The sequence below is a fragment of the Mus caroli genome, chromosome 17 (assembly GCF_900094665.2).
Source record: "Mus caroli chromosome 17, CAROLI_EIJ_v1.1, whole genome shotgun sequence".
Lineage (NCBI taxonomy): Eukaryota > Metazoa > Chordata > Mammalia > Rodentia > Muridae > Mus > Mus caroli.
The window spans coordinates 83,637,174-83,650,279 of NC_034586.1; the positions used below are offsets into that span (position 1 = coordinate 83,637,174).

The 13,106-nt window shown below is 45.3% G+C and overlaps 1 protein-coding gene across 2 annotated transcripts in view; it reads right to left on the reverse strand.

Annotated features, from left to right (window-relative positions):
• Fbxo11 (F-box protein 11) overlaps positions 1-12,200 on the reverse strand; it is an 80,742-nt gene extending 68,542 nt beyond the window's left edge. Inside the window, exon 1 of one of the 2 annotated variants that reach the window (XM_021150053.2) lies at positions 11,594-12,200. In XM_021150053.2, coding sequence (XP_021005712.1) covers positions 11,594-11,837 — 244 coding nt within the window. In that variant the 5' untranslated portion in view covers positions 11,838-12,200. Of the gene's footprint in view, positions 1-11,208; positions 11,501-11,593 lie in introns of those variants that run through there. The other variant, XM_021150055.1, reaches the window with a different exon arrangement.
• Positions 12,201-13,106: the final 906 nt, after the last annotated feature.

Genomic DNA, 13,106 nt, shown 5'->3' on the forward strand with positions numbered 1-13,106 from the left:
CCACACATGTGCTATAGCATGCATGACCTCCACACATGTGCTATAGCATGCATGACCTCCACACATGTGCTATAGCATGCATGACCTCCACACATATGCTATAGCATGCACCCACCCACACTCACACACAAAAGTCCTCATGCATGGAGACACTTACAAAGCAGACAGTGGTGCACATGTTAAATCCCAGCCACTGAAGTAGGGCTGCTTGAGCCCAAGAGGTCATGGTCAAACCAGGTTCATAGTTATCCCTGACCCTCGATGGTGGTGGTGGTGGTGGTGGTGGTGGTGGTGGTGGTGGTGATGGTAATGGAGGAGGAGGAGGGGGAGAAACAGGCCGTGGGAAACAAGCACAAATGTTTATAAAAATGTCTATGGCATAACCCAGGCATAATAATATGACTGTCTGTAAAAATGAAAACAGAGGACATAGTAGTTTCTTCCACTCTTTTTGGGGACTGTTAGCCCCAAATTGAAATGTCAAAGTAATCATGACATAATCATGAGAAACCGGAAACTGTCCTTTCTTCCATTTCTTGTGAATTTCTCTGGGTAAATACAGTAATATATGTTGATATAAAACTCAAAAGNAGCCGGGCGTGGTGGCGCACGCCTTTAATCCCAGCACTCGGGAGGCAGAGGCAGGCGGATTTCTGAGTTCGAGGCCAGCCTGGTCTACAAAGTGAGTTCCAGGACAGCCAAGGCTACACAGAGAAACCCTGTCTCGAAAAACCAAAAAAAAAAAATAAAAAAAAAAAAATAAAAAGGCACGAACAAGCTCATGTTATAAGCCACTACCATGGATGAAGGAAGGCCACACACACTAAAGGTAAGTAGATAGGAACAGAGGAACGAACACGGCTGATTTTATTTACATAAAGTTACAAACGTGCAACTAATGCAAGGGACTGAAGGGAAGAGTTGAGAACAGTGACAGGGTCTCAAGGGTCTCCAGGTTGCCAACAATATATGTCTTGGTCTATGTGTCGGTTACACTGTTCCATGCGTACTTTGATTGCAAATCCATTGATACACATACTGTGTGTGTAAAACAGACTTTATGATCCAAATCTCCTTTACTGATTCCAAGGACTCATGCACTACACTTCAACCCATTCCAAATCTACTTCCATCCTAATCCTCAAACCAAAGTCAGAGCGGGAAACCCTGAGGAAATCGAAGTCAGGAGTACATTAGGAAAAGCCGTGTGTGAAATGTGCTGCTTGCAAAAAACCTTTCTGCTTTCCCCTCCCCCAAATCACCAAATTCCACTTTCTGCTTTAACCTGGGCCTAAAGTTTAAAGTACCCAGTACTCAATATTCTTAAAGATGTAAATGCCTGCAGAGCACTATCAGTCATCCACACACAACTGTGAATTGTAATTTAGTAGCTATGTTAACATACACCTAATCTTGTAAAAAGAAGAAAAATAAATGTTTACACAATTTCTTATACTATAAATCACTTTGTTAAAACATTTCAAAAAAAAAAAAAAAAGAAGTCTTTTACTTCCACCTCATTCAAAAAAGTCTCTGAACTTTCTTAGCTGGAAGGCACAAGCTCGGAAGACTCCACTACTCATTCATAGGAAGAGTGACCTCATCCTTCCTCCTTTGTCCCATGTTTGCGAGGCAGGGTTTCTCTGTGTAGCTCTGGCTGTCCTAAAAGTCACTCTGTAGACGGTCCAACTGTCCCAGCGCTGGGCTCCTGTGTCACCACACTCGGCTTAACCTGACTACCTTATGTTTTGTTTTCTCTCTCTCTTGTTTTCAAAAAAGTATGTGACCAGTTATGTGGGAAGAAAAAAATTACTAGTGACACTGAAATACTAGTTCTGCCCACATCAAAACATAGCAAGTGAGGGGCCGGAGAGATGGCTCAGCTGTTTTGAGCATTTGTTGTTCTTTTAAAGGATCAGGGTTCACTTCCCAGTACCACATGACAGCTCACAACTCCAGTTTCAGGTGATCCAACACCCTCTTCAGCCTCCTTGGGAAACATGTATGCAGATGGTACACACACATACAAGCAGGTAAACCCTCGCACATAAAAAATAAAAATAAACTTTAAAAAAGTGAATAAAGCCAGGCCATGGTGGCGCACGCCTTTAATCCCAGCACTCGGGAGGCAGAGGCAGGTGGATTCTGAGTTCGAGGCCAGCCTGGTCTACAAAGTGAGTTCCAGACTGAAAGAAGGTACTGGATACCCTGGAACATGAGTTCCAGACAGTTGTGAGCCAATGTGCATGTGTCTCTGTGTATCTGTGTGTGCACATTGGGAACTGAACTCAGGTCCTTTCAGTCTTTGAGGCCATCACACATGCATGTAGTATAGAAACATACATGCAGGCAAAACACCAAGACACATAAAATAATAATAATAAAAGAAAAATTAATTCTTAAAAGAAAGTAACTGGAGAAAAGGAAGAATATAAAACCCTTTTATTAACTTACTGGTTTTTCGAGACAGGGTTTCTCTGTGTAACCCTGGCTGTCCTGGAACTCACTTTGTAGACCAGGCTGGCCTCGAACTCAGAAATCCGCCTGCCTCTGCCTCCCGAGTGCTGGGACTCACATTTTCCAAATAACCTGACGTAGTTTCACCTTTTGAGCTTGTGGAAATCTAACTCGGGTCTTCTGTTAGAGCAGCACGCTATCTTAGCTATGGAGCCACCTCTCTGGCCGAGATTACAGTTGGTTTTTTCCAAGTGTAAACATATGAGGAGTAGAACTGAAGTTAAGAATGTGTGCTTTAAATTCTTTTTCAGTAATAATGTTAATCTTAGTCTCACTTTCTCCTGATGGAGCCAACACTGTTTTCCAGATGCTCTAGTTGGAGTGTGGTAGAATCTATGTTGAACGTTTTTTCTTTGATCTGGAATTAACCGGCCACCAATTGTGTTCTGCCCCTGGGTGTTACTTGTTTAGCATTTTACACAACAGTCTGATGGGATTGTGTTTGTCTTTGCTGGTTTGCCAGCTCTGCTTGGGTGGAGATGCTTGCTTGGTTTTCAGAAGCTGTGAAAATTATTTTTATGCCTAAGAGTTGATTTTATGTCTTGTATCCATAATATATAACATATTACATATAGGAACATGTTGTTTTTAAGAATCTATACTCTGGAGCTGGTGAGATGATGGCTCAGCAGTTAAGAGCTTGAGACAAGCTCAAAAGCATCCATAAGCACACACAAGGTGTGGATGCATGCATGCAGCAAAGCTTCACACACATACAAAAAGAAAAAACTGTAATATTGTTATAAAACAAAAGAAAGAAATTAAATAAATATTATTTCCCACCTACAACCATGAACTAAAATGGCGTACCACCCTTTACTTGTTAAGAGTAAATCTACCCTTCTGTGCACGGTAACTGCCAGTGCTGTTATCAACATCCTAGGAAAAAACAAAACCACCGTGGTGGTCAATCAGAGTAGAGCCTTCCTAAAAAGTCACAAGTGAGGTGAAACTACGTCAGGTTATTTGGAAAATGTGAAGCCACACGACTCATTAATGGTACCAACTAATGTACCCATCTCCAAAAGCAGAGTAGCTTGGGTAAAGGTCAAATCTGCTGCATGGGCTAGGCTGATCTCAACTCTGAACAAGATGAAGACACCCAACCAACAGGTTCTGGCACCTCCCTCCCTTTATATGGAGTCAGTCACATAAATCCATTTAGATATTCTCTTTTTGCTACTTTTTATGCATAGAAATCATGACCCTTCGGTGTCTTGTTGAAAACGAATAATAAAATGTCCTTTTCCAGCTTGCGAATGATTAAATGATAGATAGCATTATGGAAGTGGCTGCCATAGGTTAGTACACAGCAGGGAGGTAATGTTTGTTGATCAATACCTATTTCTTGTTTCCTACTAAAAACAATAAACAACAAAACAAACAAAGCTAACCAGGACCTGGAGAGACAACTCCGTGGTTAGGAGCACTAGCTGCTCTCTCTGAGAACTCAAGTTCTATTTCCAGCACTCACATCAGGAGGCTTACAACTGGCTGTTAAATCCACCTCAAAGGGGCCTGAACCTTAGGGCTCAGTGAGAACTTGCAGTCATGTGCATACACCTACATGCAGATACACATAGAATAATAACAACAATAATACCAGCTAAAAACTAATTCAATTCACTATTTAAGATTACTTATTTACAATTAAAAATCAGCGTTTCTGGGGCTGGACAGATGGCTCAGTGGGTAAGAGCACTTCTTGCTCTCGCATAGGACCCAGGTTCGATTCCCAACAGCCACATTATGATCCACAGCTATTTTTAACTTCAATTCCAGGAGAGCCAATGCCCTCTTTTGATCTTCATGGGCACCAAGCATGCACATACACACATACAGGTAGGGAATGTTGTTCTGCTAACACCAAGTAATCTAGATCAAAACATTTGGATCTTCCAAAGTCTTTAAGGTCTCATGGACACTGATAGGTTTAATTTTGGGCACAATTGATCAGAACCCCCTCTCTTTTTTTTTATCTTTTTTTTTTTTTTAATTTCCAAGACCTGTCATTACTGAACAATTACTGGATGCTAGGCAGTCTGCATCTTTCTATTCTTACACTTCTGTAGTCTAAGTGCTCATCTCTCTTCAAAGACTCTAAGACTTTATTAGTACTCCATCATACTGTGCCACTTGCCTTGTAACAGCTATGTTCTTCACAGTAACCACCTATCTGCCACATCCTTATATTTGTGTGTTCATGATTTTGTTTCCAGTGGACAACAAAAGCAATTTGGGGAGGACCACCTGCCACCAACCGCACATCCTAATCTGCATCATTTAGAAGAATATATTCAAGTTAAAAAATAAGTGAAAATCAGAATGCTTCAGAGATAGGTACAACAGGATCTATACAAAATAAGAGTCCCTTATTAGTAACAGAGAAACAGGAAGTCAAGACTCTTACACTGAAATAACCCAGTGGCTGGTTATTTTCCTTCCTTCTTTTTTTATTTTTAAAGACACAGTTTCATTATAACCCTGGCTGTCCTGGAACCCCGAGATCACCCTGCCTCTGCTTCCTGAACATTAAAGGCATACACTACCATGCAAGGTCTTAAGTAAGATATTTCCAGCATTAAGAAAAAAAAAATTAAGTCCCCAAATGACTAGCCTACATAGTAAGTATCATGTTAGCCAAAGCTACATAATAGAGACCCTATCTCAAAAACAGGGCAGACAGACTGATTCATGCATATGAGCCCTTTCCTTACTATGCCCATAAGACGGTGTTTACAAGCTTCACAGACTTGCATTGTTATGAATAGTCCAGAGACCATCCACTGTCTACGGCAGGATATATACAATTTACATGCAGATTCTGCACTGTCAGGACTCAAACTTTGGTACAGGGGTCTTAGAGGTAGCCCCCTCCACAGGACACTCCAAGATGAGACCTGAACTCTGCCAAATCTAAGGTATGGAAGGCAGACAGACTCTCATTATTAAGAGAACATCTGATGGTGGTTCTTGCCTTCCCTTGGCTTTCCCAAAATTTCAAGGAGTGTCATAAGAAAGAAAAGAAGGAGAGAGGGAGGGAAAGAGGAAGAGAGGAAGGAGAGGGGAGGGGAGGGGAGGGAACACACACAATGAGTCTTGAGGCACTACCAGCAGCACTTACACTACATAACAGAGTCGCACTATTAGAGACATGTTAGGTAATACTGTATGTACTAAATTATTCCAACAAGTTAAATTTTTAAAATGCCTTAAGCCTACAGTCACATGGACTTTTCATTCTACAAATATGAGAATAAAGACTAAATTTTTGTACTATGAAATCATTTCAGATCATAAATAGCAACCTCTATTAATTAGTATATGGCATTAGAACATTTAAATACTTCATAGTTAAAGTTCAGGACCTAGGAGTGGTGGTTTGAGTCCAGCACTCTGGAGGTAGGCTGAGTTTGAGGCCAGCTTGGTCTGCAGAGTTCCAGACCAGGGCTACACAGTTAGAAACCATGCCTCAGAAAACAAACAAACAAACAAACAATATTCAGCACCTAGAACAGTCATGTTCCTTTCTCACATATAAGAAATTCTCCTTACTTTCAAAAACTTCTATGTTTTTATTTACCTAACTCAAATTCTCTTATTACAACATCGTGATGGAGAAGCTATGAAGAGTGATGGATTCCAAGCAGACTTTAGTGATAGCACATCCAAAAAAGAGACACTGAGAGCTGGGTGGATGACTCAGTGGCACGGCAAGAACACATGTTCTTCTGGCAGAAGACCTGAGATCAATCCCAGCATCAGGCAGTTCACAACTGCCTGTTTTTCTAACTTCAGATGACATGACACCTCTCTGGCCTCAGACACCACAGACACATGAACACCCAAATAAATAAAAATATTTAATAAAAAAAGGAATTTGTTTCGAACTGTGCATATGTATTAACTATTTTTTTTTGGGGGGGGGGTCTTGCTTTGTAGCCCAGGCTAGCCTACAAATCATGATCCTATGTCTGCCTCCCTACAGCTGGGAATATAAAGGTCAATCATATCCAGTAAAATACAATAAAATAAAATTATTACTGGTTAATCAGGTATGTTGGTTTGAGTTAGAAATTCTCCCATAGGCTCAATTTTGAATGCTTGTTCTTTGTTGGTGAAACTGTGGGGTTAGGAGGTGGGGCCTTGTTGGAGGAAATATGTCATGGGCCCCAGCTTTGAGGTTTGAAAAGCCCACACCATGTCCAATTGGCCCTTTCCGCCTGTGTTTGTTGAAGATGTAAGCACTCAGCTACTTACTGTCCCAGTATCATACTTGCCAGCTGCAATGTTGCCCACCATGACTGTCATGGACTCTAACACTCTGCAACTGTAAGCCCCAAATAAACTCTTTCTTTTATAAGTTGCCTTGGCCATCATGCCTTATCACAACAGAAAAGTAACTAAGAAACCAGGGATGGCAGTATTCACACTTGGTCCCAGTGCTTGGGAGCAGGGCAGCAGATATCTGTGAGTTCCAGACCTGCCAGGTCTATGCAGTGGCATTTTGTTTCTAAAAAAATAAGGCCAAGGGAGATGGCTCAGCCCTTAAGAGTGCTTGTTACTCTTCAGGACCCAAGTTCTATTCCCAGCACCCATGTCAAGGGACTCCTAACTACCTGTACCTACTCCTAAGGATCTGACACCCTCTTCTGCACTCATGCATGCTCATAACCCATATACAGACAAATAATATACATCCTCTCTCTCTCTCTCTCTAACTCACGCACACACGCACACATACACAGAGAGACAGACAGAAAGAGAAGGGGGTAATTAAAACAATCTTTAAAAAAAAGAAAGAAACCCTACTGATTAGAATATCTATAGCATATCTGCAGATCTGTTTCCCCTATATTTCTAGAAAAAAAGTAAAAACCTAAGTTCTAAGAATAAAAAGACTGAATTCTGTGGGACAGGTTACAAAAGCTAAATCCTTTTAGAACTTAAAACAAATATCCATGTATAACCAAAGGAAATGAATTCAGTATGTGAAACCTACACTGCCTTGTTTACTGTTCTTAACACTTAGGAAATGGAAACAACTCAAAAACCTATCAATTGCTGAAGGAAAGGGTAGTGTCTGTCTGTCTGTCTGTGTCTCTCTCTACACACACACACACACACACACACACATTTTTTAGGCAGAAAAAGAAAAGAATTCTGTCAATTTTATGATGTTAACTGAAATAAGCCAAGCACAGAAAGACAGACGGATATGTGGAACTTCAAAAGTTAATCTCATTGATGCCAGGAACACAATTAGTGATACCAGATGTTGAGGGAAGTTGGAGTAAGGATGAGGAAAGTGGGTCAGCAGGCTGTTACAGTTTAAAGAAAAGAACTAAACACTAGTGTTCTGTTATAGTAGGGTATAGACGCCAGAAAACAATAATTATTACATACGTCAAAAAGCTAGAATAAAGGATTCTGCATGTTTGTAATAAAAAACAAATTATAAATATTCAAGGAGAGACTTGCTTATTTGATACTTATCCTGATCTGAACTTTAGGCATGATATATCCATGTACTAAAACAAAGTTCCCATAAAAATATAAATTAAAAATATAAGATTTTATATATAATATATATATATATATATATGTGTGTGTGTGTGTATATATATAGAGAGAGAGAGAGAAAGAGAGAGAGAGTGTGTGTGTGTGAGTGTGAGTGTGAGAGAGAACCAGACATGGCAGTGCGTGTCTTTAATCCCAACACTCCAGAGGCAGCAGCAAGTGGGTCTCTGTAAGTAAGAGGCCAGCCTGGTCTACGTAGTAAGTTCCATGCCAGTCAGAGCTACAAAATGAGACCCTGTCTCTAAATAATATATGAACAAAACAAAATCCAACCCCAAATATTTTCTAACTTCATTAAATCATGGAATCTATTATCCAATTGTGACAACATAAAACACAATTTTTTTTTTCTTTTAGTTTTAGTAGAATGTGAAATCTCAAAGTTAAAACTTTCAGACTAAACCAAAAGTCCCGTGTTAGTGTGCAGTTCTAAACCATCTCAGATCGCATGATAACTTCCCAGAAGCACTTGGGCACCCTCTCCCAGTGTAGCCTAATAGAAACCATCTAGGTAAGTCGCATACAATTCTGCTAAGATCCCCAAGTTTCTACTACACTTCAAACCCTGGTCACTACCTAGAAGAGAAAACGTATATACGTGTACAGACAGAGAAATTCATTACTTGTAGATATACATTCAATACCATTGCCAAGCATTCTTTTATTCTAGTTAACATATGGATAAAGAGACAACTAAAAAAATAATCTGTAAGAATTTTTGTTTGAAAAAAAGCTTAAAGTACATCTTCATATAAGTCAATTTTATACACAGATTGAACTAATTTGTCTAAAAATTGTGATTCTCACTTTGATATACTACCTGAACAGTTGTCTAAACCACTATTATATAACTCTAACCAAGACAAATATAGGAATTGCATACTCATCAAGACTTAAAGAAAAAATAACTACAAACACATTAGTTTTAGTTCCTTAATTCCCTTATAAAATCATTTAAATTTTTATTATTCATTTATTTGATGTGTGTATGTGTATGGTGGTATATATATAAGAGGGTCAGAAAATCACCTAAGGGGTTGGTCCTCTCTTTCCATCACATGGGTCTCAGGGATAGAACACTGAGACAGGTCATTAGGTTCGGTGACATGGGCTTTTACCCACTGACCTAGCCTGCTGCCCCCTTGTGAGGTTACTGCAGTATACCTATAAACAAGTATCAATAATAGAATTTTCTCAAACTAAAAATACTCTGTATACCTCTAAAACTTTTGAGAGAAAAGCTACTTCTAAGTGGCTCCAATCAATATATGAAATATACATTAAAAATATAATAAGAATGCTAACCTTTTAAAGAAGGTTATTTTTCCACAAGCCTAGCAAAACCTTCATTATTTTAATCTTAATTCATCTTAATGTTTATTCATTTTTAAGACCATTTAGTTGCCCTTGGAAAGACTCACACTATTCTCCCTGAAGGCTAATCAGCAAGTTTTTATCCCCTCTGTGCCAACACTGAATCTTCAGAACAGTTCCTACTAGCTGCTATAGCGCAACAACCCTGGAGTGCACATTACTTACCAATGGTTAAGTACGCAATGAAACCACAATTCAAGAACATCTTTGTCAGCTTTTGAACAACAATAAAAAGAAAACTGACACTCTGGCATGTGACTATCAATGACCAAGATGCAAGCAGAAACAGACTCTGGTAACTAATAATTTAGAATAAATGAAGAAAATGCCCAGGGTCTATCTCAAGTAGAGTGGGAATTATAGCAAGTGATGAAACAGGAATGCAAACTAAACATTTAAAAATACACGATGGGAGTGAATCGAGTTTGGCTGACACCTTGGGTGATGTGCTTCTAGTAGATTAGAGCATCTTTACAAAGCTTACTCTGAGACCACGTCAGTAACATTTCAGTGTTGTTTCTTTCCCCTCGTGTCAACTCTACAAGACCTGGTAATCTGAACGGAACACCAGACAACTCCGGTCCATGTAAGTGAAAGGTATCATGAGAATTTTTTTTAATTTGTCCAAAATTAGTGAATGTATCAAAGAATCATTAAAACAGTTTTACCAACCATATTGCAAAAGACTCCTAGCCGGTTTGAAACATCTTCTCTCAAATAACATACAGCCAGCTGCTTTCTCAAAGACTATTGTAACGGTGACTAAGGCAAACCTTTTAAACTGTTTTTCTAGCAATTTCCTTCATCTGATAAATATTTTGATCAAATACAATGAAGCAGTTAAAGAATGTACAATTTTTAAAATTATATTTAAACGGAGTCTCAATCAAAGGAGGTGTGACAACCAACGCATGTAAAAATTACCCTTAATCCGCCAACCAAAACACGCAAAATGTCTCCTAACAATTCTCCTCTTTAAAACAACCATACACAAAATACCGTGCTGACTTACACCCCGCTGCAAGCAGCTCATTAATAAAGAGACTAGTTATGTTTGGAGATCAAGGTGCAACACTCTCATCTCACAAACCTCTCCACGTAACCACATCATTCAAGCAAAACGGAACATTATTTTTGCTAAAGCAAGAATCCAACCCCAGGGAGCCTCAGCCCTTAGACAATGGTGGTTACCAGACAGCGCAGCACAGTTGGGTCCAAATGACACATTTCACTAGGCCTTGGTCACAACACGCGCGCGGGCGCGCGCTCGCCTACATACAGATACACACACGATCCCAAGGGGCCCGTTCTACGGCGAGGGTGCTCAAACCCACCCGGAGACCGAGGGGAGCACCGTGGCGTAGTGGGTTGGAGAGGAAAGGGGGACGACACAGCGGAAGGGTAACTGCACTGCACACGAGGGAGGGGGCTGGAAATGGCCGATAGCTTCTATATTTATTTATTTAAAGGTATTGATTTAACGGGTTCTTCCCCGGGGTTCTGTAACTAAAGGCAAACTGCGCAGCAAAGATGTTGAGGTCGAGAGAGGGGCCGAGGCTCCCCCTGCCTGCCCTGCGACCTGGAAGGGGGCACACGCAAGTTCCCTAGCCAGCGCGGCGGACCACTCCGGCGCTCCTCTCCCCCTCCTCCAGGGCAAGGGGGAGCCCACAGAGAAGGGGAAAACAAGTTCCCCGGCCAGCCTCACCGCCCTACGCAGCCAGCCGTCCCCCCACCTACCACGAGAAAGGGGGAGCCCAGATCGAGCCAGGCGCAGAAAGGGGGGAAATCCCACCCTCTTGCCCGCCCCCGGCCGCGAACAGACTCCCGTGGGGTGGGCGAGCCAGCCGGGAAGCCCCAAGGAGGGGTGGGGACGGAGGGTGCCAGCCCCGAAACCAAACAAAGCGCGGCCTGAGCCGCAGCCCGGGCGGATCGCGCAGCCGCGGCTTTTCCTGCCGGCCAGGCCCGGCCGGGCCGGGCCCAGGCGAACACTGCGGCACAGTGGGACCCGCCTCCGCTCGGCCTCCGTCTCCCACCCCGGGCGCGCCGCCGCCGCCGCCGCCGCCGCCCCCGCCCGGCCTCCCGCCCGCCCGCCCGCCCAGCCAGGCCCCGAGCGCGGCCTTACCCCTCTCGCCGGCGTTGTTCCGATCCTGAGGCGGCGGCGGAGGCGGCGGGGGCGGCGGCGGGGGCTGCTGCTGCGGCGGCGGCGGGGGCTGCTGCTGCGGCGGCTGCTGGGGCGGCTGAGGCGGCGGCTGTTGCTGAGGCGGCTGCGGCGGCGGCTGCTGCGGGGGCTGCTGCTGCTGCTGTTGCACCGGGCGCGGCCGCGACACTCGCCTGGGTCTCCGGTTGGCGGCTCGGACGGAGTTCATTTGCCGGGCTGAGGTGGCGGCGTTGGCGGAGGGACACACACACTCACGCGCACACGCACCGCGAGCTCCGGGGCCGGGGAGGAAGGGGGTGGGGAGCGGGAAGGAGCGGGGCGGCCGGGGACGCGGGGACCGGGGGGCCACCGGGCGTGAGCTTCCCCCGGCTCCGCGAGGAGGCTGGGGGCACCACCGGAGCTTGAGCGAGGCCCGCCGGCCGGGCCTGGCGCACGGGCAAGGCCGAGGCCGCCGGGCGGGGCGGCCGCGAGGGACGCAGACAGAGAGACGGGCCGGGCAAGAGAAAGAAAGAAAGGGCGTCCGTCCGCCTGGGGAGCCCGAGGCGAAGCGCGGCGGCGGCAGCGGCGGCGGCGGCCGAGCAGACGAGCCGGGCCCGCCGACTCCCGAGCGGCGTCTCCGGCAGCGGCGGCGGCGGGGGGAGTGGGCGGACGGGCGATCTCGGAGAGGGCGAGCCGAGCGGGGCGGGAGCGCGCGGGGGGCGCCCGGCTCCTCCGTTCCTCGTCCTCCCCCCACACCCCCTGAAAGAGCGCCCTGCGAGGAATTTTCTCTTTCTTCGGCCTCTTCTCTCTCCTCCGCCCCCCCACCCCCACCCTCGGCGAAGGGGAAATGAGTGTAAAAGGGAGGAGATAGGGGCAAAAGAGGCGTCGTCGTTCCTCCTCCTTAAAGGAACCTTCCCTCCTCAGCCCCAGCGCCGCCGCCGCCGCTGCCGCTGCTGCTGCTGCTGCTGCCGCTGCCGCTGCTGCTGCTGCTCCGTGGCAGGAGGAGCCATTGACACCGCCGGAGCCTCTCCGCTCAAGCCCTGTCGGTCCCTCCCCGCCGCGGGGCTGGCCGGGGGGCGCGGGGGGAGGGCCGCGGGCCGGCGGGGGAGGGGCGGGGGGGCGGGGACAGAGGGGCGTGGATTCCGGCGGGGCCTGACCAATGGCAAGCGTCCGTACGGTGTCGGAGCCAATGGAGCCTCCTCTCTTATCGCGGAGCCCCCTTCCTCCAACACCCTGTTTCCTCTCTCGGGTTTCCTCCTTCCCCGGCGGAGGAGGAGGAGGAAGAGGAAAGGGGGGAGTGTGGCAGGGCGGGTGATAATGGGGAGGTATCAGGGCATATAATGGAGCCGGGGGTGGGCGAAGGAGCGGCAGTACGTAGCGAAGGTTCTAGGAGAGGAGGTGCTCTGAAGGAAGGGCGGGGGCTGCTGATGCAATTGGGAGAAGTGATTAATCCTGCCTTTGGCCGGTTCAGCCTCCCTCCACCCCAACCTTCACCTGG